Here is a 25231-nt window from a genome sequence, read left to right on the forward strand (position 1 = left end):
TCACCTACACAATCTTAAATTATAACGGTTAGAAAGTGACTATAGGCAAGATTTGAGGAAGTTTGAGGAAAATAAAGCAAACATGTACAATGTGACATCCTTCAGCATGCGCCATGTGGTCTGTGACTGCATCTTTTATGATCATTTACTAATCAGTAAGGACATTTGTATTGAAGAAAAAGTTGAAAATTTAGTCCTAAGCAGTTTTGCCAAGTTTTTTTAAGATGTTTTCCAATATAAATGTGTATTTTGAACAGGGCTTCTTTGAGGAGGAGGACGGGAAGGAGTACATTTACAAAGAACCCAAACTGACCGGCCTGTCCGAAATCTCCCAGCGGCTGCTGACGCTCTACGGGGAAAAGTTTGGGCCAGAAAATGTCAAGATAATTCAAGACTCAAATAAGGTACAGTAGATAAATGGAGGAAGGAAAGGGTGGGAGACGGTTGGAATACTTTAATTGGCAGGCTCCTGTTTTTGTGGAAAGCAGAAAGTAGCAGAAATAGAAATAATTAATTTGGCAGTGAAGCCACACTCGGGTGTTTACTCAGAAAATTTGTCCAACATAAAGTGATCAGTTTCCACCCGTGGATTTTCAATGAAGTCCCAGTTGGTGGTTTTAAAGACTGTTTCTTTGTCTGCTTTTGATTTCAGAAGAATTCAGTGGGTTATCTAGTGATCTTTCTTTCTTTAATAACAAGACTTCATGTTGCTTCTGGATGACGTTCTCATTTAGCTTGCTGACTGCTTGCCTGCAGGTCAACCCCAAAGACCTTGACCCCAAGTTTGCCTACATCCAAGTGACCTTTGTCAAGCCCCACTTCGAGGAGAAGGAAGCGCCAGAGAAGAAGACGGACTTTGAGAAGTGCCACAACATCAGCCGCTTCGTGTTCGAGACGCCGTACACGCTGTCGGGGAAGAAGCACGGCGGGGTGGAGGAGCAGTGCAAGAGGAGGACCATCCTCATAAGTACATAGAACACGTTTAGAAAGCAAACACGAGAAGAACGTCTCATAGAGTTTTGCATGTGGATACGCCACATTAGTAACACATTCTTCCTCCGCCGTTGCACATTTCAAAGGCAAAAAAAAACACCTAGTAGCAGTGTGCAGAAACATGGGTCTTTTTTTTTGTAGTTGCACGTCTGCCTACTGAATTATCAATAAATACTGAACTGTATTAACAGCTGGTTACTGTAGCAAGTGACAGCTGGACATTAGTCTCCTCTGAGCAATGAAGAGCACCTTTTATTTTATCTATTTATCTGTTTCTGTTTATGTATGCTGAATGCTTGTATCTCTCATTGTTTGCGCACACAAAAGTTCATATGTCCACTTCTGCTCGGGCATGTCACACAACAAGAATTCACCTGAATTCACCCCTACAACATGTCACTGTCTCTTTTTTTGTTGATTTTTCTTTCATTGTTTGTTGTATCTGCAGCGTAACATGACCTAACAGGTTCTGCCTGCGCTCTTGTCTTTAGCTGCCAACACTTTCCCATATGTTAAGAAGCGGGTGGAGGTGGTGGCTGAGAAGCAGGTGGAGCTTAAGCCGGTAGATGTGGCCATAGATGAGATGAAGGCACGGACGGCGGAGCTGATCAAGCTCTGCTCCAGCCAGGAAGTGGACATGATCCAGCTGCAGCTCAAACTGCAGGGCTGCGTCTCTGTGCAGGTAAAGGCGAAAAAAAAAACAAAATGTAAACTTTCTCAGATGTGCTGCACAGCTGATCACTCACTTTTATTATTATTTTTACATTGGTTTTTCTGTGAAGAGTGAAACGATAAGCGCTAGCCCATCTTAACTAATAAAAAGGTCCAGTACAAGACAGCGCTGCTCATCACTTTGTATCTAGCTATCAGAAGCACACACCACATAAGGCAGGGAGATGAATTGTTTTGAATTTCACAGATTTTCTTTAATCTTAGAGAAAGGTCATTCTAAAATCTGTGTTGTTTTAGTTTACAGATTACCAGTGTTGGTCAAGTTACTTGAAAATGGTAATTAGCTACCAATTGCTGATTACTTCTCCAAGAAAGGAATCCTGTTACTTTACTGATGACTTATTTTCAAAAGTATTGCTGAGTTACTTTTTAAAAACATGATACATAATACATAAAAAAGCAATAGACCTTTCAACCCAGCTCTATTTTTCTGCATAATTCATCATATAAAATTGAATCAAATGAAAAAGCCTCTTTTTAAAACTTGTTTTATTAGTTTTAATCTTTTAACTTTATGCACATTGCATCAAGCAAAAATTAAATTATATGCAACAGCCTCTGACTGGAAGAAATGTCTTTAACATTTAAACCTATTTTCTGCATATTCCAGCATAGAAAATAAAATAATGTTTTGTGTTTATACTCACTCTTTCAAATAGATGCGAGTAAAACACAGCAGAGAAAAAATAAAATCAAAGATTCAACGGCTCTTAAATCTATTTTCACCTGTATAGCAGGAGTGCGGCAGGCGGAGGTTTGCCCAGTGACCCAGCGGTCATGTCAGTGGGAGGATCCAGGGGTTTCACATTCAGCGTGCTAGCTGTTTGCTCAGATTTGAAGTTAAATTTTTTGCTGTAGAAAGAAGTTTTCCTCTCACGCAGAGTGAACAGCAGATGCTAATGTTTTTGTGACTTTTTACAGAATCAAACTCAAAGTAATGTCAGTACTTCCACGCTTTAGACGCTGCACTGTTGTACTCTCTCCCGCACTTGCTATACTGTCCATTGTTGTTGTTCTATGGCATTTCTTGCACACTCCCACTAAAATAGTATTTATAACTTATTAAGCATATATTCTTTAGGGGGTGAAACCTCAGTTGACTGGCCATAGGTACCTCCAGATTAGTTGAGATAACAAGATTTACGCATAAATAGATATTTCAGTTTTCTGTCTGTAGTTGACTTGTATCTGTAGTTGACTTGTATTATTTCTTTCTTTTACATGTTGATGAGTTATAAGTGTCATTCTTGAGTGAAAATGCTGATGGGGGGTGATTGACCCTCCTCCTCAGTCATACAGAGCACAGGATGAAAACGTGCAGTTACCTGGGAAATCCTCACTGACTCAGTAGTTACAAAGTAACAGCTCCATGGCTGAACTTCTGTCCGTAATAGGGCTGTAAATCTAAGGATGACTCAGCGCTCTTTCTTGGAATAGATTAACTGATAACCAGGCAGAAGATGTGCTAAACTGAAAATCTGATAATTTTGCTGGCTTTGTGTTTTTTTCCTCATTTTTTACAATCACCCAGTGGACATTACCCTTGAACAAGGCTGTGCTGGCAATGTGTCTGAAACCCCTGTTTTACTGTCTTTAGGTATTTCTCTCAGTGCCGCAGTCTTTCACGTTTTCACTCTTGTAGATCACCGAAGGAAATTCAAAGGGTTGATTCCAGAAACTCCCTCCAACAGTCTCCTTTTAGCTTTTGCAGTTTAACTATTAGTTATTAAATTAAATATTGCAGTTTTTACCAGAGGCTAACACACTTTTCCTGAAACCATTCACACTAAACAAACATTTCCCGAAGCTTATTGTCTGTACAGTCAGCTAGCATTTTTAAAGAAGTCAGACTTTGCCATCAGAGAAGACACGCAGGACTTTTGAAAGCTTCTTAGAAATCACGTTTACATTGCAAATGTAATTACTGAGCAACTACAGTGTGTCATCGTTTCTTGTGCGGTCTGGACCCGGCCACACTTTTTATTAACACCACATAGGATGTGTGGCCTGGTCAGGCAGTCTGCCAGCTTTAACCTTGGATGTCCCGTCAAGCCTTGCTTTGCATCTATGGATACTTCCCACAACCTCCCTAATGGAATTAAAGCGGTTTCCTTTCGTGTAGGAGTTTCTGTCAAAACACTCCCACTACTATGCTGAGAATAGATCCCCTGTTTACAAATGTGCAGTTTTTGATGACGAGAACAGGCTGGCGCTGCTCCAGTTCCCCTTCCTGTTAAAGTCACCTGAAGTAAGACTTCAAACAGATGTGCTCGTGAAGCCGCTGCTGTTTTGATGTACCATTTGTCCAGCTCGAATGTTTACAACAGGTTTTGTTGTTGTGGTCTTCTTTAAAGCTCTTATGCGGGGCAAATAAGGTGTTCATCCACCCGACCTGAGTGCACCTCCTAAAAACAAGTACATCATTCACTGTACCTGCGTGATGGATGGGACTGAAATTCATAGCTCTCTATTTGCCCTGTAACATGTGGCATTTCAGTTGTTTCTGCCCGTGAGGGTAACGTCTCTTTTTTCCAGTAAGCTGACAATTCCTGAAACTTCTGTTCCTCGCTGTGATTGGTGGACAGTTATCTTTGGCCACATGGCCACAGGCTCGATGTCGGACAGTTCACGTTAGCGACCTCCACGCTGCTTCTCTTTTCTTCGTGCATCCTTAGTCTGCCATATACTTCCAGGCGGTTGAATGAGCTGAGGTGCTTTGTAGTGCAGACACAGTCCTGTAGCACTCTTTGCTTATGATTTGTTCTTGTGGAACATCAAAGAACTTCTAAGCATTTGAAGTTTGTTGCATTCCTCCTCCAGATGGTTCAGGATAACGTTAACGCTACACAGTGGAAGGAACACAGTGTTCATGCGAGTATGTTTCAGGTGGCGATTGAGGGAGCGCTCGATTTGCTTTCGCTTCGCCTTCTGTCGGTGGTGCACACATTATCAATATCGCTCGATCGTGTTCGTTTAATTCCGGGAAGCCAAAATCACGATTGAGATTAAAATTCGATTAATTGCGCAGCCCTGCTGCTTTTCTTAATGATTTTTCTTAATGATACTTTTTCTTAATGTATGCTTGACATAAACTGGAGATATACTGATGAAGTAAATTTCATTTACCTGATTCCATTGCTAATGTTACATGTAATCAGATTAAGTCAACATTTTGGGTGTAAATAGTTTTTTTTTGAGTGCAACCTTCCTGGTATCTTGTAAGAATCTGCTTCACCAAATTTGACGAGTAACTTTGCGTTAGCACTTTACGAGAAAGTGCGTTCAGATGATAATCAGTGAAATGTGTTTGTTGTTGTGTGTTTATTTTATGACTCACTTGGGCAGAGTGCCAAGTGTTAACTGTGTGTATTTTTTATTATTAAATAAGTCCCCGTAAAAAACGAGTACAGAGCTGTTTTATTGCTGTTTGTAGTTAGAAAATACAGACGTTCCTTACACATCACTTGCAGACAGTCATAAAATCACTTGTATTCCCTGCAATCCACCCACCACGTTTGACGCTTGGATGAAAGATTGATGAACAGACTGACAGAAAATTCATGAGTTGTTAGTAAGAAGCTATAGTGGTGAAACCGTGCTGGGGGGCTGCTGAGAAAGTGAGTGGCATGTACCAGTTGTTATCTGCGTGCACTGATCAGTGAAGAAGAAGAATGCGTTACATTTTGAGGCATGTTTTTCTGCAGGTGAACGCAGGCCCCATGGCGTATGCCAGAGCATTCCTGGATGACAGTAAATCCAACCAGTCCGGCAACAAGAAAGTAAAAGAGCTCAAGGATGTTTTCAGGTATATGTCTGCTTTATGAGTAGAAAAAATCGCAAGGGGCTTATTGGCTTACCCTCACTTTAACTTGTTGACATAATGTCTTTCTTCTGATTCCAGACGTTTTGTCGAGGCTTGCAGCATGGCGCTGGACATAAACGAGCGTCTGATCAAAGAGGACCAGTTTGAGTATCACGAGGGCCTGAAAACCAATTTCAAAGAAATGGTAAAAGAGCTGTCGGACATCATCCACGAGCAGGTAATTTTATTTCCCCGAGCGCAACTCATACGTCATTTGTCTGTGTTAGGAGTGGGAAAATCCCACAGTGCATTAATTTAACCTTTATATTTTGTTCCGCTTTGCAGAGGTGTGTGGCAGAGAGGTTCCTGCAAGGCAAATCAAAATGTAGTTCACTAAAAATTTATTTTTCCGCTTGCGGTGCACACAGGTGCAATCAAAATGACCACACTCATAATAAGGTTTGAAGACAAAAGTACCAAATTTAAATTTGGCTGCAACCTTTTAAGGTCATTAAATGGTTCAGAAATGCACCGCTTCCAGCTCTATTGCCACATTTGGATCCTGCCCTGATAGTCCTGTTCTGACTGCCTACAGAAGCACTTTGTTGACACGCTCTGGTCTACCGTTTTTAAACCGACTTAAAACCACTATCTTGAAACTTGAATATCACTTTTGGGAAGCAGAACAAATTCCCATTTGGTAAGTGAGATCTGGTGGTGAGCCACAACTCACTATCATATCCAGATACAACAATGTGTGCACAATGGCATTTATGAAAATGTCAGGCCTTTGTACTAAATGTTTTCCCTGCGATGCATCAGGGCGCCGCACCACCATTTGATGTTCATTTTCAAAATCATGGTAAACAGTCCCATGATGACATAGGCAGCAAAGGCACTCATGAGCCTTTTGAACCTTCCCATTAAATAATGGAGGTCGGAAAGACGTACAGATCATGTCTGTATCAGGTCAGTCGGTCCATGACCAATTCTGGACATCTACACGACGTCCAAGGTCAGAAAATTGGACATCCTGCCGTGACCCAACTTGGACGTCAATATGATGTTCAACATTTGAACGTTGGACTCGGAAATTTTTTGGGACATCATGTGGACGTCTATGACAGGGTTAGGGAATTTACATGATTGTTAAATGTAAAATCTTTTTATTTACATTTACAACATGGATTATTTATAAACAAACACAATTTATTATGCGTTAGCCTACTGATTTATTCAGTACATGTGGGTTGGTTTTTTTGTTATTGTGGTTTTTAATTTTCCTGCTTTAACTGGTTTATTTATTTTAATTCATCAACTTACTTGTTTGTAACCAGTTTAAAACTGGGATTCATTATTTTTTTTAATATTAAAAACTTTGAAATATATGTTAAAATATAAAATAATAATGGTTAAAGTATTTAGAACAATGTTGGAATTCATTTCAATAGGAGTACAATGTGTTTAACAAGTTCAAAAGTGCATTTGCATTATATATAGTTTGTTTTTATTTTAGTGAGGTTGGTATCCTGTCTTATTGTAAAGAGTCTTGTCAGAGGAAGTGAGTGTGTGATCAGAAGTAGCACTGGGAGGAGTTGTGATGGAAAGTCCGAGAAGTTCGTGCGAGTGTGTTTGTATGAACTGGACTATCTGCTCCACAGTCTTTGTCGATGTGCACGTTTTGCAAACTGTCTGTGAGAAGCTCAGGACATTTCTGCTCCCCGGAGCAGCTGCTCACTGTTGTTTAGTTTAACAGCCCATCTGGAAACATGGGAATACAGAGTCTATACATGTGGAAGCATTACGAAAACGATATCGAAAATGAGTCTAAGTTTGACATTTAAAAGGCGTCCACAACGACCATGTTTGGACTATAAATACCCCGAACACGGAGGTTGTATGGACATCAACACTAGAAGTATAATAGACGCCTGCCGTTATAAAACAACCCCTTCAGTAGAGCAAAATTGTATGTCCAAAAGTGACTTTGTGCAGTGGGTTGTTTCTGGGTCGTTGCTGGACAGCTGTCAGGTGCAGGATGAAACCACGCAGCTGTAAAAGGTCAGAACAGGACTTCCAGGGACCGATCCCAATTCACTTCAGAAAGAGTCTGTCTTAGAGTCTAAACCTTTATATGCTGGACACACACTGAAAGATTCATGTGTAAAAGTCACTTCCTGTTGCAATGCCTGTGTGCTGGATTTTGCACCGGTGTGGAGAGTGGATATCTGAAAAGCTGGGCAAATGTCCACATCGGCAAACGAGCTGCCTGTTTTTAGGCTGATATTCAGAGTTACCCTAGTCAGGGTCAACAATGAAAAACTGTGCTTCATGCTCGATATAAACGGGAATGCTGGTGCGCTTATCATTCAACGTGAGCCAAGTTAAGTTTCATGAACACAGGCCTGATTTTGTGAAAGCGTATGTTGAGATTATTTGACCCTTTCGGTTACATAACTCACAGAGCGGTTTTCAGAAGCAGACTTTTGATTCCTCATTTTCACCACTGGGCACAACCAAACTGGAAGTGAGATGTGATGAGTGACAGTGGGAAGAAACAGTTCCTAGAAAAAATTATTCCCAGCGTTACAGAACACTGCTTGTGTCCTTTGTCTTCAAAATCCTTGACAGTAGAATTTAGGCTAAACCAAAAAATGTTCGGCTTAAAAAAACCAAATGAGTCGGCTCTTGTGAAACACGTCTGTGTTGCAACTGTAACAGCGATAAATGAGTTTTTATGCATGAAAAAACTGGTCGGTGTTGCTCATCGCATTTGTGCATTAGTTTGACGTCTCTTCCCGTAAATGATAAGTCATGATGTATTGCTGCACAGCTGCCACACATCCCGTTGGTATTGTTAGGCCACATTTTCATGTGTTTTTGTGCCTGCCGATTTTTGATGCAACCAAACTAACTGGTCTGACTTTTTCTCCCCATTATGCTGGCCTTAAGCTTTAAGGAAAAAACCCAAGGTAATGTGCGACTGTGTGTGATTTTGTTTTTTTTTTAAGTATGTGTTTGATTAACATTAATGATGACTGTGCACTTTTGCGGTTAATTTCTTCCAGACACCTTATGGTTAAATCTAAAAGTAATCTAAATACATTTATCTGGATCCCCAAAAACATTCCAGCAGCAATCGATACCTGGGTGGTTAATAGTCAGGTCCTAATTAGAAATAAAACGGGATTAAAAGGAATGGATCCGACAAATGCTTGTTTAATGTCAAATAAAATGCATTCAGCTGGAAAGATCTTTATAATGCATTCAGAGGTTAAAAGTGGTTTGGCAGACGAGACACATTTTGCACACAGTTACTTCCTCCTTTGACAAACTTGTCAGATCACACTGGGACACACTGTCATCAGTAGCACTACTGATGGCGCTGAAAACCATGCAAATGAGAGACATCTTTAATCAAATCCTGTTTACAGTCACACTGGTGTCCTGGTTAAGGTTTGACTATTTGCGTGTCCGCATATGTAAAAACAGAATCCCAATTTAAAAAAAGGGATCTTCTGCCATCTGAATTATTCCCAAGCAAACTAGACTACAGGCAAACATACCATCCACTTGGCTGCCATCTGTCACCTTGTGTCTTATGTCACATGGGTGTGTTTTTAGTAGGAAGGCTTCTCTCCTTGTTAGAATAAAACAAATATAGTTTTGCACTGAATGGTCAAAGTTTTGATCCTGTTGATTTGAGGCGAGGTGCTGTTGTTGCGGGGTCATCGACAGCTGGGGAACACCCGGAGGATGCTGTGCAGCCTCACTGACTGCTGAATCATCTGTGGAATAAAGAAATATTTGCTTTTGTTTGCTTTACTGTTGCACCTTTTTTGTAAATATTCCTCGACATAGCTTGTTGACCCATATGGAAAAGATAGATAGATATATCTTATAAAGTTTGTATCTGTCTTGTGCGAAACTTGTATGAAAAGCATACAAGAGTGAAAACAGATGTAAGATCCCTTGAAAAATTATATAAATGAAACTTGTATGTTTTGGATACTTACTAAAACAATATATGAAAGTGGCCACTTTCATGAGTAAATCATATAAGCCTTATATGATTCACTATATGAAGTAGGCCACATCTTATGCAAGTATTTCATAAGTTTTTTCTATTTCTTTTCCATATGGGGAGGCTCAAATAGATCATAGTAATGCCAAGCTGTCGACGACCTTCCTCTGATTTATGAAAGCTCTGACACTGCCTGGATGAATATCTGCTAGCTAAAGTAATTTTTATGTTGTTGCATTTTATCTTTAATAAAATAAATAAAGTGACATGCATTTTAAGTCGATAAGACATTATTCTTCATAACCTTTTTCACTAAGAGTGCAGATTTTAGTGACATCACCCTTTCCAGTGTTTAGTTTTCATTGGAATGACGGATGATGTTTTTGACTTATTACAGGGCCTCTTAGTTAATATTATTCTATTATTTTTATATGAATATTTTTTAGATTATAAATATATATGTCACCGTATGTCAAATTTTTCAAAGGGAACCTATTGTGCTCATTTACATTCTTGGATTCTATTAAAGCAGCTTTACCTGAAATCACAATTCAAGTTTGGGCAAGCACTTGGCGACAGTGGGAAGGAAAAACCTCCTTTTAACAGGAACAAACCTCCAGCAGAACCAGGCTCAGGGAGGGGCAGCCATCTGCTGTTTTTGGACAGGATTAAGACACAAGACAAAAGAACCCTTAAGCCATAATGATCCACTTGAGAAAAACACCATTGGGCATCTTTCTTGGCCTTCACATAATAATTCTGATTGTAAAAGTAGCAAACGGGACAGGCCAAAAAAAATCCTTATTTTTCTCATGCGCCTTGGTGAAGCACTCTCACTTTAAACCTACTTTCTTCTTATTGCAAGACTCTCAAACATAAAGTTTCAACAGCAGGTGGGTGGGGCTGGTACTGTTAGAGCTTAGTGCAGCATTTGACACTGTGCATCATAACATACTATTAGATTATAACATTCAGTTGGTCCCACAGGAACAATCCTTAAATGATTTAGTTCATACCTTGAAGGTATAATTATTATTTATTTATATAGATTATTTTGTCTTTATTAATACTTCTCAGTTGCATAAAATACTGCGTGGAGTCCCACAAGGGTCCGTTCTTGAGCCACTTTTGTTTAATCTGTATATGCTTCCTTTGTGTGACATCATTCAGGAATACAAGTCAGCCTATCATTGCTATGCAGATGATACTCAGATTTATTTGGCTATCTATGTTTGTGCCTTGAAAAAGTGAAAACAAAACAGAGATTATCCTATTTGGACACAAGGATACACGATTGCAACGTGTGGGAAAAAATCATGGAAGAGAACCTTAGATTCACTGAGCGTATTGGGGCTGTAACTAAATCAGCTTTTTGGCATCTCACAAAAGTAGCTAAACTGAGAGATTATGTCCTCAGCAAGATCTACAGAAGCTCATTCATGCCTTTATTTCTTATAGAGTTGACTTTATTGGCCTGGCTAAAAAGACTACAAGACATTTACAGTTAGCCTAGAATTGTGCTGCTAGAATTTTAACAAAATCCAGGAAGAGAGTGGATATCACTCCAATTCTCAGCTCCCTGCATTGCTTCCATTAAAATACAAAATTCAATTTAAAGTTTTTTATTTTAAATAAAAAATAAAAATAATTTTTTACTGGTTGTTAAATGTATGCCTAAGATGTCTAAGATACAGATGTGGTAGGCTTCTCCAAGATCTGGTCACCTAGTGGTCACAGAGCTTAAACTAAATGGGGTGATTTAGCCAGTGTGATGCCCAAAGCTGGAACCAGCTGCCCACTGAGGTCAGGACTTCTCCAACTGTATCCATTGAAATTAAAAGAAGCTAAACCAGCTTTATTCACTATTGCTTTCAACTAACCGAGTAGCTGTTCCATCATTGTTACCATTGTCGTTTTTATTTATATTATTTCTGTCTTCTTTTTTTAAAAATCCTGTTATTTTTGTTTTTCATTTTTCTTGTAAAGCACCTTGAATGACTGTAGTGTTTGGTTCCATATAAATGAAATGCCTTGCCTTGCCTTGCATGACCTTCTCAGAAAACTATCTGCACTTTGTGGCAACACAGTACACAAAAACTGTGTTTTTGCTGCTTGGAATTAATATGCTTCATAAACACAGTTTATTGATCAACCATAGAATAATGCATCCGTTAAACACAATGTTTTATCCTGTAAATGTATCTAGCTTGCTCACAGTGCCATTAAGCCATTATTCTGCCAGTGCAGACTTATGCCATTTTCACATCTCCCACAGTCTGCGCTTTGACTCAGTACATTCTGAAATATTCTGCATTTGACAAAAAGTACCCCACTGTTGAAGATTATGGCCAAAATTCTGATCTTAGTCTCTGGTGAGGGCAGGACGATGCAGGTGCACCATCACCCACTGTGGTGTAGGCCACTGTGCAGTACTATAAAGTCCAGCTTTAGTGTGCACTCAGCTTGCATGTGAAGAACACCAACTCACAGTACTCAAAGTGTGTGTCTGACACTGATTGTGCTTTTGTTTTGCTTTGACCCCAGATATACCCGGAGGATATGATGCGATCGCTACTACAGAACTCCCTCCATGTGTTCCGTGCCATCAGCGGGACGTCCACTGACCTCGGTTGACCTCCTGCACACCACCCTCCGTCTCTTGCGGCCACCCACACTTCTGTATATCCTTGCACTTCTCCCTTGAGGACCTGGATTGGTTTATAACAGGGAATTTGTCAGTGCAAATCTGCCCAGCTATGCATGCCAAAACATTCCCCCTGGTGAAGATGCCATTTGGCTATCAACGGCATCTTTGCTGGATGTGCAGTGGACGGTGGGGGTAACAGCTTGCGGCACAGCACTCAGATTTAGTCCTCAAACCACAGCAGCAGTAATTCTGAGACTGTATTACAGCAACACCATTTACGTGTCTGCATGTCAGGTTTAGGTGTTACGCTCAGCTGCATTGCACTTTTCCCCCCCCCCACCTTTACAGCAAACTGCCAGACTGACTGCTAGTTAAACAGTTTTTCTATTTTCTATTTGCAATGCCGCCCTTTAGATCTATGCAGGACACTGCGCTCCGTCCCAACTTTTACAACTTGAGTCACCTTTTTAAAGACAGTAGCACCTTTAGATTGCGTCTCAGTGTTTGTGGCGAGAGGTTTCGTGCTACCATACCGGCTCAACTAGTTCAACTCTTTTATAAAAGGCACTAACTGAAAGCATTTCGAGACTCTGTCTGGCAAAGGGTCGATGTTTATGTGCTAGCAGCGCATTCCTGACGACTGAGGAGAAGGTGATAAACAGATAAGTCACAACTAAAGAGCAACAGCTTATAGAGCATCAGGGCAAAGTTACTACCTTGTTTATTCAATGGCAGGCCTCTTGTGACTGCTCCAAAGTCACAGTGAAGACAAGACAGAGCTCAGGGTTGGAATAAATCTGACAGGAGTGGCTTGTGTAGTTTAAAAGTTGTCAAGTGCATTGTTAAGACAAAACAAAATCCCTTTGGAGTAACAGTGTTCTGGACTGTGCGCGCGTGAATGCATAATATAGATTGCTAATTCTATTACAGCTTGAAAACAATCATTGAAATATTATTATTTTTGGACATTTGAAATGAGAAATTGACAAAGCGATGACAGCGTTGTGATGAGATTTACTTCAGTGCATTGAGTTATTAAAGACCTGATTTTGGATCCAGTGCCTTTGTGCTCTGTCTTCTGAAAAGACTCCTTTATCTTGAGTAATAAGAAGCCTCACATGCTGGTTATTCACAGTATTTCACAAGTGCTACACTGAAATTAGCAGACAGATAAATAATATTTAAGCAGATGTACATAATTTGTCAACATGCTGTAAAATAAACTCTGTATCCATGTATGTTTATATGTATTGTATGTATGGTGTATTATTTAGCCACTTTTTTGGACTCTTGTTGGTCCAGAATCCGTCCTAGCAGAGATTTCTGTTTGTCATTTTTATTGCATTGTTTACTGAGGTGAAGCTGCTTGTCAAACTTCCTTTGTAAAATCCCTTTTTCAATAAAACCTGTGGGGGGGAAATACTCATTGCGTTTGCCTAAAATGATGTTTGAACTTAAAGACAGTAGTTGAAAAGATCTCTGTAGGGCTTTTTTAGTATCGCTCATACATTCTTTCTCCGCAGATGTGGCTGAGGACACCGCACTGGCCTTTTAAAGCCAACATAAACAGTCTCCCAAAACATTTTCATTTCCATCACAGCTGGGAAAGCACAGGAGGAGCGTATACAGGCTGTGTCCAGTGTAAGTACAAGCAAAACCCAGTTATCTGGATATTATTTAAAAGGCTTTTAAAAAAAGAATTGTCAGTAACTGAATCAAACGATGAAATGAGAAATTAGATTTTTGCTCATTTAATGTCAGCAACATTTTTTTTAAGAGAAAACATATTTCACCAAGACAGTACCAAAGCACATTCCTCATATATATACCAGCCTCGATTCATAAGTTAAAAAACAAAAGTTGTTAGGTGTGACACTGCCTGTCAGCAAGCCTCATTGTTCAAAACACTTGAGCCATCATGAAATGAGGCCTGGAACAAATCCTACATGAGACGATCATGATAAAACTTTCCAAATGCATGAAGACGTAGATGATAAAATTATTCACAAATCACTGCAAGTACAGCGTGCAAACAAAAAAATGTATGGCTTTTGTCTGCACACTCGATTCTGCTTGTCCTAGTGAGAAACAGGGTTTATGACTGGATTATACTATCACGTCTCACACCACACATGAAGTGTCGCAGCAGCAGCTCGCTCACAGGTTTTGGTTTTTCAGGCTTCATGCGCTCTTTGGAAACCCTCGCTGGGGTTTGCTTGTTCCTCTTTCAACCACCGGCTGCTTTCTGCATGTTGAAACAGGCGAAATCCACCACAAAGTTTTCAGCAGTTTTCTTTACAACCGCAATTACTGTAGCATTAATTTAGTCTAACAAACAATATAGAGTGGGCCAAACTGATAACACGGGTGCAGGAAAGGCCAAGAAAAACATAGATAGTTGTGTTAGACTTCAGATTTATTCGGTTATGGGCTTTGAGCTTGACCCATAACCGAATAAATCTGAAGTCTAACACAACTATCTATGTTTTTCTTGGCCTTTCCTGCACCCGTGTTATCAGTTTGGCCCACTCTATATTGTTTGTTGCAGCATAAAGCCATTACCACATAGATAATAAGCTTAATGATTCACAGACTCATTTAGGGCCTGACGACTTCCTGGAGGAATGGATGGACACTTGCGGTTTGATATATCGCACTTAAGATCACACGCATGCGTAATGTTGCCCCCATTAAGAGAGCGACGGGAGCAGCTTCCTTTATTCCCCAAAACGATTTGTTGTATGGACGCTGGATTCCCGTTTCCGACAGCGTTTGGTAACCGAGGCTGACGCATTTTCACTCCGTGACATGTCGTAGCTTCGTTGTCATTACAGTTTCCTCCCACTCGAAACAACTCCGCCCCGACCTTCCCGGTAAGTTTCAGTGGGCACGGAGACAGTTAAGGTATAGCTGGAGTTTTGGCTTCGTTTTCTCGTTTCCCGGTTTCCATTCACTTTTTAGAAAAAAAACAACCTTTTTTTTCTTTTAACCTAGACGGTCTGTCGCCGGTATTTTTTCCTTTTACATAGATATATATACATTTATTTTCTACTTTGATTCCTAGAGGGAATCAAACGAGCTCCTGAAACGCTTCCAGGAATAAAGTCCGGACGCTTGGAGGCAACATGACTGTCGCTCAGCAGTTTTTCATCTTTCTCTGCGCGACCACCATGACTTTCAACTGTAAAGCAGGTAAAACACTCATTAGTTGTTATCCCAGTTTTAATAATAGTCTACATCTAAAAATTGTTCGGTTAAAGGGAACCTGTCGGTGAGCGTACCCAGCCCGTCAAACCAGACTTTAATTAGCATGTTTTAGACGCACGCGCGTTATTCGTTAACCGAGCGTCTCGAGCTCTCTAACAACTTGCTATTTATTTGCCAATTAAATTAAAGCACTTTTGTGGTTGTAGTTTGTGTGTTTTTGCCCTTGTAAAAAATAATAAATTAACGCATAAGTCAGATAATATTTAAATTTTAAATGTAAGTGCGTATTTTTATTTTTATTTATTTATAGTTATTTCTGTCTCCGCTTTCTTCTCACCTTATCCGGGAATCCCACCCTGAGGTTTCTTCCTCTTCAAGGAGCATTTCCTTTCCGCTGCACTAATAACACTTGGTGAAGTGTTACTTTAAGGGTCTTGACCCTATTACACTAAGTGGTATTATTACTATTATTATTATTGTTGTTATTATTGGCATGTAATGAATTATTGCTATGAATAAACGAATTGGAAAGCACATTAAACTTGACCTCGGTGGTTTTGCGTTGTTAATTCTAATCCCCAGTAACAAAATGTGTTAATGTGTTAGGGTAGTTATCTCCAAGGATCTGGCTAATTCAGAGAGCTCTTTGGAACACATTCGCTGATGTCTTTCTGTTTGAGTATAAATTCAGAGTATATTTCTTATTCTTATGACTTCACTCAGTCTCCCTCGATTTTACCAAGTGCACCTTAACGGTTAGTTTGCGCTTAAAGAGGCTGTCTTTCACTTTACAGGTGCGCAGCGCAACCAGTTGCGGGGTAACCTGCGCAAGTGAAAGTGTAACAATGACAGAGCTGAGGCAAAATTTAAAAGGATGTCTCATAGCATTTAAATTAAATCATCTCCCCCATTATTTTTGATTCCAGGACATCTGTCTAAGATATGATATCCCCCATTATGTTGTGTCACTTTGCATAAAAAGCCTGTGCACATATACTGTAATCCGAAGAAAACGTCAGCGTCACATTTTCAACGCCGAGCAGCTGCACTTTATTGTGTGATTGTAAGATAAATCTAAAGACGCATTCATTTTTATGACAAATGAATTTAAAATGACACATTCATATTTATAATCATGTGTTTAAAAACTACTAGGAATCACTGCTGTCCTTTTCCATGCCCAGTGTGGATATCAGCGCATTTTACTACACCCTAACACTCCATGTGTGGGTGGTGCCGAGGACATTTTGCATATGATTCAAGAGCATTTCCAACCAATCTAATAGTAAAAACAGAGGTGGAGGGGGAATGTGAGGAATGTCCTCCAGTTCATGTACAGTCAGGTGATTTTCATGCTGGATATTTCCCTGATTTGGCGCAATTAAATGATTTCATTTTTCCTAGGTATTCCTAGGTGCAATGACATTTTCCGTGAGTTTGCTGGTAATAAATCTGATCATCGGTTTTTGGAGATGACTTTGCCAAATTACTGCCAATCAACTACCATTATTGCATAACAGAAGCACAAAAAATGATATATATAATGATGTATAATGATGACAACAGTTACAGCTTTACAATCTTCAGCTTCAGTCCGAGGTATTACAAAACACATCAGTGTCACAATGAGTGTCACAAGGAACTAATTGCAGACTGCAGCGAGTGTTGTGAAAGAGATCGTGGGAAATGTCATTTCTGGCTTCGGTGGTAGCCCACCACGATCGTTTCTGAGCAGCATTGATCATTTATGCAAAGCTGGGAGTAACGGCTCTTCTTATACCTGCAGATTATCAACTTCCCGAACCAACAGATGTGACATATAGGTGGGATGACCAATTTCAAGTGACCGTGTCCTGGTCCTGGAAGAAGCCAGACAATCTCCCGAAAAACTGTACAGTCAAATATGCAGTATCCAGATATGAACTACCGCAGTCAGTTGAGGTAATATTGAACTGAAAGCCAGCAGTGAGACAGGCTGACATTAGATTTGTGAAACAAAGTTTTAACCTGTATTTGGTATTAGTTCTTATTAATAACTGTTTTTTCCATGTGTAATGACAGTTTTCAAATCTATAAAGAATATCCACTTGACCTATCTGGCATTTTTTTCATGTACCATAGACCTACTATCATCAAACGTATGGCAAATTAGTCCAAACATGTTTAATGATAATATGAAAACAAACAAAATATTAATCAAATTCTAGTTTTTCACAATGGTGAATTTATTGACCTGATAAGTTAAAATAAATAAATAAATAAAACATCATTTATATTGAACAATACAGCGCTGTAAATAACCCTAAAGTTAAGTTAAAAAAACACAAAAAGCGTCATTTATCTAAAAAAATGTTTTCTATTTATGAAAATAAAGTGCCCTTAAAGTGGATATCAGACAGAGTGCTGGAGAACTAAGAATTATTTAAATTTCACTAAATATATATATTTTTTTTTTCCAGCCATTGCCCCGAAGCCTAGTTAATCATTTCACAGTGAAGTACTTCACAGAAGATGAGCACTCTGATCACTGGAATATCAGCATTCAAGCTGTTCTAGATCCTGTGTGTAGTCACTGGAAGGAAAGCAGACCTGTGATCAAAACCATTAAAACTTCAAAGCGCCGCAGTAAGTACCAGAAAGCTGAAATGCTGATATATAATAACTTAAGTCCTTCTAGAATAATTTTTTTTTAAATATATATCTATGTGTGTGACTTAATTCTTTTGTTGTACTTACAGCTGAATTGGTGACGGACTTCAGATGTTCACTTGAGTCTCACAGAACAAAGTGTTTCTGGAAACCAGTCAATGAGTCAGTCAAGCTGAACATCAGCTACAGGTGAGCATAAAAGCTGCAAACAACAAAAGAAATGTAACGCAGTCTCTGTGTGGAGCGAAATTTTATCTAAAGAAAAAATATAGGATTAGTGCCGTGAATCAGCACATCATTAGTCAGGGGTTCTGTGAAAATGAACTACTGCAATACATTTCTGTAGCAGTACTCTGTGTATGGATGTTACAGAGTGACAAATATTGGACAGCAGTATTTTGTTAAAACCTGCTTGTGGCTTCGTCAGAATCTTGTGCCGATTTGAATTATTTAACATTTCATCTGAATATTAATCTGGGAACTTTGAAGGAATCACATGAGTCACTGGCTGAAGTGAAAAAGCTTTTTATGTTTTTCACTTCTCTTGTTAACTCCTCATTCTGTTATTACAGGACTTCAGAGGAACATGATAAAATCAGAGCATGTGATGGGTCCACCAGCCATGAAAAGGATGTTTGTTATCTAAACGTGAATAATCTTAACTTTGGCATCTATGTGCTCGTGGAGACTGAAACTGGACGCAACACCCTCAAACCTAAATTTGGTTGGTGTTATTTTTAATTTTTTTATTGTTAATGTCATTCCAAGCTGTGAAAATGAATACGAAATGTTAACGTTTGGTTGTTTTTTTTTAACAAGTGTTTTGTTATTTCCTCAGTGATACCTTTACCAAAGATGAACATCGCAGAAGATAAAGGCTATCTCGACCTGACATGGGAAGATCGAGGTCCGGCTGTTGGAAAATGTGGATTAAACTATAGTGTCTGCATCACCGAGTGCAATAAAGTCAGAGTAAGTTCTCACATTGTGACGTTCTGCTTAAGTGTTTTATGAGACGCTGGAATAATCTCATAGCTGAACATTTCTATCAAATATCAGAAAAAAAATTATTTTCACATTTGTCTGTCTTAAATCCAGATATTATGTCAATGCTACAGTTGTTCCATACTGACAAAGTGCAACATTGGTTTTGTGTGCTTCTTATTTTTCAGACTCTCCACACTAAAGAGCCACCTCTGAAAATCCTCTATAACAAAAACTGCCAATACAAATTCCAATACAGTGTGCAGACTGATCAATACTGCATCCCTTTGTCCAGTGACCTCAGTGAAGTCATAACTCACGGTAACTGTCTAACCGGTATTACTAATTATTAATATGAGTATATTTAAATAATTATATCTACATTATCATGAGATCCCATGATGTGCACACAGAGTTGTATGTTCGTGTTTTTATCATGTACTAATCACATCACTGACAGCATATTGATTCAATGATTCAAGTTTCACTTCATCTTTAAATTTTGTGTCAAACTACATGTTGGTGCAGATATTGTAATGTAGGCCAAATCAGCGTGAGGCTGCAATCGGAAATGCACCAATTAGTGTATAAAGTTCTGTGGGTGGGTGAAGTCGGGTCATTTTAATAATGACTCATCATCATCAGGAACTTCGTTTACAAGAAAATAACTCACAGTCACTTGGACACAAGGAATCAAAGCAACACTGTCGTATACTAAACAGTATATTTTAAGGATCACACATTAATCTTACACACTCCATAAAACAAATAAATAACTAAAATGCCTGTGTCTGATGTTGCAGTGTACCGTGCTACAAAAAAGAATAGTTTTGCAGGTGCTGGCTCACTAATTCGAGCTATGTTGTACAACAGGAACACGGCTAGAAGCAGAAAATCCCAGCATTCATGTGATGGGTGATTGAGCTATCTGTTAGTTAATGAAAGCTCTATACAGCCTTGCTTTTTAGCTGTTCTCCATCATGTCTAATGGCACATTTTAAAATGAATTTACAAAAAGTATTGTTTGTAAACTTTGGAGCACTGAATTTGGATCATCAATTAGAAATTAGACACTAGCAAACCACTGTGATACACAATATTATGTGCAACACAATGTGCAAAAATGTTGAAAATCTCCTAAAAGCTTTACCAGGAAGTCTCTCTTGTTCACTCCAGGGGAGAATAGGTCTCCAGATGAGATGCTGACTGTGATCGCCATCGTCGTCCCAATTATTCTTTCTGTCTCCGTCATTCTGTCCTGCTACTGCTTCCAGAGGTATGTGCCAGAATGATTTCAAAAGTGAATGTTTGTGTGCAAGTGCAGATTTTGCAAAATCCATGTTTTAAACAATGGTTTTGCACAGCATACAGTATTGTTGAGTTGATTTAGTCAGTGTCAAGAATGATTTGTGCAGTAGCCTCATTGCACTCAGAGAGACATTAAAAGACTAATGTCAAAAGAAGCTTCTCCTACTGCGTCTGTCAAGCAATAGTTAACCAAATAAACACTAGCATGGAAGCTACCTGAGGAGGTTTCTTCTTGTAAAAGTTTTTTTCCCCTCCTCACTGTCAGTAAATGTTTGCCCCGGGGAGAGGGCTGAGTTTCTCTTTGCTTTTCATGTAGTGAAAATATCTCCTGATGTGACTTTGGTGTAATTTGATTTTATAAGAAAAGAAGATAATAGAATTGATAGACCATGGCGAGTGGCTACTCTTGAGGACTCTTGAGGACTAGTGTTTAATCAGTAAACAGAATGACGATGCCTCTGAGTGGAAAGGTTGACAAAACTGCCCCACCTGTAGCCACAGGCAGGTAGGTGTGGCCTGCAGCAAACACGTAGCAAATAGCAGAAGGCTTAGTCATAGGCCCAAATGATTAAAAACCTCTCACCCTCTCCTGCCAGACTGTGCCTTTATACACACAGACACAGCAGAAGTGAAAGCACTATAACCTCCCATAGTGCTATGAACTCATATGACTTAGCAGCTTAGTTTATTTACTCTAAGAAAAGCTTTCACACATTTTTATATCATAACTTTATTGAGTCTGTGGCGTGATCTATGTGCAGGGTAAAATAATAAAGGTTCAGACTAGAGCCTGGCCTATGCAGGATCTTTAAAACTGATATTCATGTTTGGTATTTTAAAAATCAGATATTCTGTTTGTTGTCAAAACATAAATAGATTTCTTTTACATTTATGTAGTCACTTATTTACTCTTTTGTGCTCTACATGACTCTGGATAAGCTGGTTGTTGTGTTTGTGATGTGTTGCCAAGAGGGAAGATTCAGAGTGCCCTCTGGTGAAGAAACTCTGTAACATCATGGCATGGTTGTGGGGTGTTTTTCCCATGTGTCATTTACTGGCCGCTATTAATGCCAATGCTAATAGATAGGCAAGTAGCTAATATCAGCTGGTTATACTGAGACCTAAAGTGATTCTCCCAGCACAACAGACTGGTGTGTCAGGTAGAGCTGCATCGATAAAATAGGTAAAAATATGACCTACTCTGCCATTTTCCAGCTGTGGATTTGTATTCATGGACCTACTCGACTAGCTGTGCATGATCCATAGTTGGAAATAATATTTATCTAATACTGGAGCTTCATATCGTATCTGTGTGAACGTCTGAAGTTACAAAACATACTGCTGTGACAGCCTCTTTCTGCCCTCATCCTGGCTATAGAATTTGAATATTTTATTACTACTATAGTTTCTAACTATTTAGCACTAGCTTGTAATGAGGAGTGAAGGACTGTTTAAAACTGCTGCTTTAGCAAAAGTAGCAAAAGAATACTTCACATGAAACTGTATTACTGTAAAATTGCACATAAAGTATCAAAAATCAAAGGATTTACTTTGCAGAAATATGTTTCCCATCAGTGCTAAATGAATTAATATTATTGCTGCAGATGTTTAAGGTTGGACTTATTCTAAACACTTTCTTTCATATACATGTTCTGTTTAATCTACACTAATGCCTCATATCCTATCAAATCATAGGTTTTCATCATGATTTTAGCATGTATTTTAATATTCATCTATTCAAAAAGAATCAGAGCTGAAATGAAAGACCTGAGCATGGTCTAACTTGATTTAAGAAAATATGTGGGATTAAATAATTAATGAAAAATGAAGGTTGTGTATTAGTAAAATAGCTGGGTTAATTGCACGTTAGGTCAACCAGGGGGTTTCTCAGAGATATTGAAAGGCACTTTCAATATCTCTGAGAAACCCCCTGGTATAAAAAGTTAAAAGTAATAAAGTTAAGCAAGCTGACCAGGTGATGGTTCTACCGTGCCGGTAGAACCATCACCTGGTCAGCTTGCTTAACTTTATTAAATTTAAACGTTTCTTACATCACGCATGTCGGCCAAAGTGGTCACTAAGAAAAAAACCTCTTCTCTTACAATGATAAATGAGAGCGCTAACTCTTATTTCTACAACTCTTATTTCTGGTAACTGATCTCAGAGTAGTGAAAGCAGAGCCAGCAACAGCTTAGCTAGCACGCTAATGTTTTGTCAGTCTTCCAACAAACACCAAAGATTTACCCACAATGCACATGTACAAAAAACTAACCAACTGCAAGCTGCTGAACACCTACCAGTCCAGATTTCAGTGGCTTCAGTGTTAATTGTGCTTCCAGAGACCATATCCACTGGTGGCCTCAAGATGGCAGTGGTGTAAAGGATGGGTCCAAACATGCACGTTTGAGGAGAGGTCTGCTTTTTACAGTTCACCTGACATGCTCTGGGTGTGTTGTTTGTCCTGACTGAATGCCAGTGAATCATGTAAAAGGTGCAACATGTTTTCAGATAAGATTTAAGATCTTTAATAATTAGTTAAAAACTTAAATAAAAATATAATATTTTTCTTGATAAGAATTAATGACAAAAATAAAGACTATATACTCCTATAGACACTGTCCTGTAAGAAATCCAGATTTATAATAAATGTTGATAAAACAGCAAACATGCAGACACACAGAAATAACACTAGACCTTCAAAGAGTCCCTGTTTTTTACACGAACTCCACCATCTTCCTTTTCTGCTGCTGTTTTCTTGGAGAAGGTGAATTGGTTCACTTCAAGACATAAAAACGACTCTGCTTTGAATCTCAGTTGGTGTTATCTTACCTGGCTAAAATACTGGAATAAAAACCAAAGAAACCTAGTTCTCACTTTTGGTTCTTGAAATCAATGAAAGAACTTGCAGGTATCTGTACTACTTCCCTGAAAAGTATTTGAATGATGGTTTAAATTTTCCATATGACGTTGTGTAACATGATTTCACACCACAAGGTACTTCCAAGGTATTTCCAGTGTCAGAGTCATGCCTAAACATGATGTGTTGGGGTTTTGTGTGTGTGTGTTGCAGGAACAGGGAAATCTTTTGTCCCAGGATACCTGATCCTTCAACAATATTCAAGGAAATGATGATGACTGGAAACAGAGATTCTAAGGTATATACTTGAAAAAAAAGTCTAGTCAAATGCTCTTTCTGTCCTCATAAATACTCATTTTTACACTGCTGTGTTTTTCAGTCCATCCCTGGAGATCTGTACAAAGCGGAGCCAGAATCCACTGAACACATCATCCTTGTATCTGAAAACACAATTCCTCAGGAAATCTCCTAATCACACATGTTCAGAGGAATGCTCGCAGTGCAGATGGACTTGAAGGAACATATACATAGTAACTTAACAGCAGGTTGAAAACATTTAGTTTCACTTGCCTTTTTTCGGTTGAAAGTTTCATACCTGTTGCAGGTTTGACGTGTGCTGTGGGGCACCTCTGCTGCACTGGTGAACACCTGTGTCCGTGTTTGCATAAAAAGGAATTTCACCTGCTAATAAGTAACTCTGTGGGACAGTGCAGATCCACGCTGATTGAGCGTGCTGTGGACAGGATAAAGAAATGCAGTAAATCTTCGGAATTTGCTTCAGAAAAGCTGCCCGACCGTGGACCCAGAAATGTGAGTGGGATTGATATCCTCATGCTGAGGCAGAGGAAGATAAGGGGAGGCTTTGCATTCCCGTTGGAAAGAGAAGACCAGAGGAGGCTGATTAATCTGGAAGATGTTCTAGTGGTAACAAGAGCTGACTTTTCCCTGGATATCTGCTGTAACTCATAAAATGGAAAGAAAAACAAGTGTAATCTTGTCACAACATGAACCTTATTTGTACAAATGAAAATTTGACTGCCATCCGGAGTCACCTGTGCAGGAATTAACTAGGATGCAAGGTTTTGGTAGCAAAAAAAGCCCCAAACTGTGGAAAACACGTCGGGATGAGAGCACACTGCTGGGCTTTAGTGCTGGGTGACTGCGACAGCCTACGTATACTTCTCTGTTTTACCATTGTTGGTGCATGTGAAAAGAACTTTCACCTTGTCAGTCTAAATATTCACTTGCATGAACTCTGCTGGCAGACATGTTTTGGATGGCATTTTCTTACTAAAGTTAAGCTGTATAAAAGATCTTTGATGTGTGGCATTAAGAGTTTTCTGTCTTTGTACAAAACTTTCAAACTTTGTAAAGAGAGAAGTGATGTAAGTACTCCAAGAACTGTAAACATCTGAACATATAATAAAATAATTACAAACTTCGACGTCACACTGTCAACTCCGTGCAGCGCTATTTTGACTTGGCATTTAACACAACCAAATGGAAATATCACCTTGAGAGGGAAATGCTCTTCCTTGAAAAGGAAGGAAGGAAGGTGAAGTCCAAAGTAGCTCCAGGGGAAATGGGGGCTTCCAACACAACTTTTGAGCTTTAGAGACTTTTTGAGAGAGATTAAAAACATGGATTTGTTTGGGGGAGGGAAACATGTGTGTTGATCTGTGTTTTGGATGTGATAATGTGGAACCCGCTCAGCCTTTCTTGTAATAGTTGCTCAAACAGAAATGAGCAGCTTGTCTCAGCATCTGGATGTGTGTATTTTCAGTGAGCAGGTATTAACCTGAATCATTAACATGTTTTTGTTCCTGAAAGACGGAAACAAAAAAATCCTACCCATTGTAGATTAAACTGGAGGTTGCAGGGGGAGATACTCCCCGAGGATAAGTACAGAAGCTCAGTTTTTCAGCTCATTCTTAAAACAATAGTCAGGTTCCTGTATGAGCACTGAAACAGGATCTCATGATGTAAGTGAAGAAGGGCAGAACAATAACGCTCTTTCTAAAGCTTATA

At 39.1% G+C, this 25231-nt stretch overlaps 2 protein-coding genes across 5 annotated transcripts in view; both read left to right on the forward strand.

Annotated features, from left to right (window-relative positions):
• dock11 (dedicator of cytokinesis 11) overlaps positions 1–13620 on the forward strand; it is a 78919-nt gene extending 65299 nt beyond the window's left edge. For 2 of the 3 annotated variants that reach the window (XM_085451695.1, XM_085451697.1), the window contains 6 exons: positions 258–404; positions 757–967; positions 1485–1675; positions 5430–5530; positions 5627–5765; positions 12096–13620. In XM_085451695.1, the coding sequence (XP_085307821.1) occupies positions 258–404; positions 757–967; positions 1485–1675; positions 5430–5530; positions 5627–5765; positions 12096–12185 (879 nt within the window). In that variant the 3' untranslated portion in view covers positions 12186–13620. Of the gene's footprint in view, positions 1–257; positions 405–756; positions 968–1484; positions 1676–5429; positions 5531–5626; positions 5766–8479; positions 8500–12095 lie in introns of all 3 variants that reach the window. The other variant, XM_085451696.1, reaches the window with a different exon arrangement.
• Positions 13621–14897: 1277 nt separating this feature from the next.
• LOC146715296 (interleukin-13 receptor subunit alpha-1-like) lies at positions 14898–24644 on the forward strand. Of its 2 annotated transcripts, XM_085451699.1 has the most exons (11): positions 14898–15071; positions 15263–15390; positions 17192–17346; positions 17865–18030; positions 18144–18243; positions 18627–18778; positions 18893–19026; positions 19227–19359; positions 20215–20314; positions 23417–23501; positions 23583–24644. In XM_085451699.1, the coding sequence occupies exons 2-11, from the start codon at positions 15324–15326 to the stop codon at positions 23673–23675; spliced, it is 1185 nt and encodes a 394-aa protein (XP_085307825.1). In that variant the 5' UTR covers positions 14898–15071; positions 15263–15323; the 3' UTR covers positions 23676–24644. The 2 variants fall into 2 exon arrangements, with proteins under 2 accessions (XP_085307825.1, XP_085307824.1); XM_085451698.1 differs by lacking the exon at positions 14898–15071 and having other exon boundaries at positions 15078–15390.
• Positions 24645–25231: the final 587 nt, after the last annotated feature.

Source organism: Copadichromis virginalis, linkage group LG3 (genome assembly GCF_057382275.1).
Source record: "Copadichromis virginalis isolate Kocher_CV1m ecotype Utaka linkage group LG3, C_Virginalis_male_GT1.1, whole genome shotgun sequence".
NCBI lineage: Eukaryota > Metazoa > Chordata > Actinopteri > Cichliformes > Cichlidae > Copadichromis > Copadichromis virginalis.

Coding starts and splice junctions, on each gene's coding strand:
- LOC146715296 (XM_085451699.1), top strand. CDS start 15,324: ATGACTGTCGCTCAGCAGTTTTTCATCTTTCTCTGCGCGACCACCATG. Junction 19,360..20,214: donor CAGTGAAGTCATAACTCACG/GTAACTGTCTAA, acceptor TGTTCACTCCAG/GGGAGAATAGGTCTCCAGAT. Junction 23,502..23,582: donor CTGGAAACAGAGATTCTAAG/GTATATACTTGA, acceptor TGTGTTTTTCAG/TCCATCCCTGGAGATCTGTA.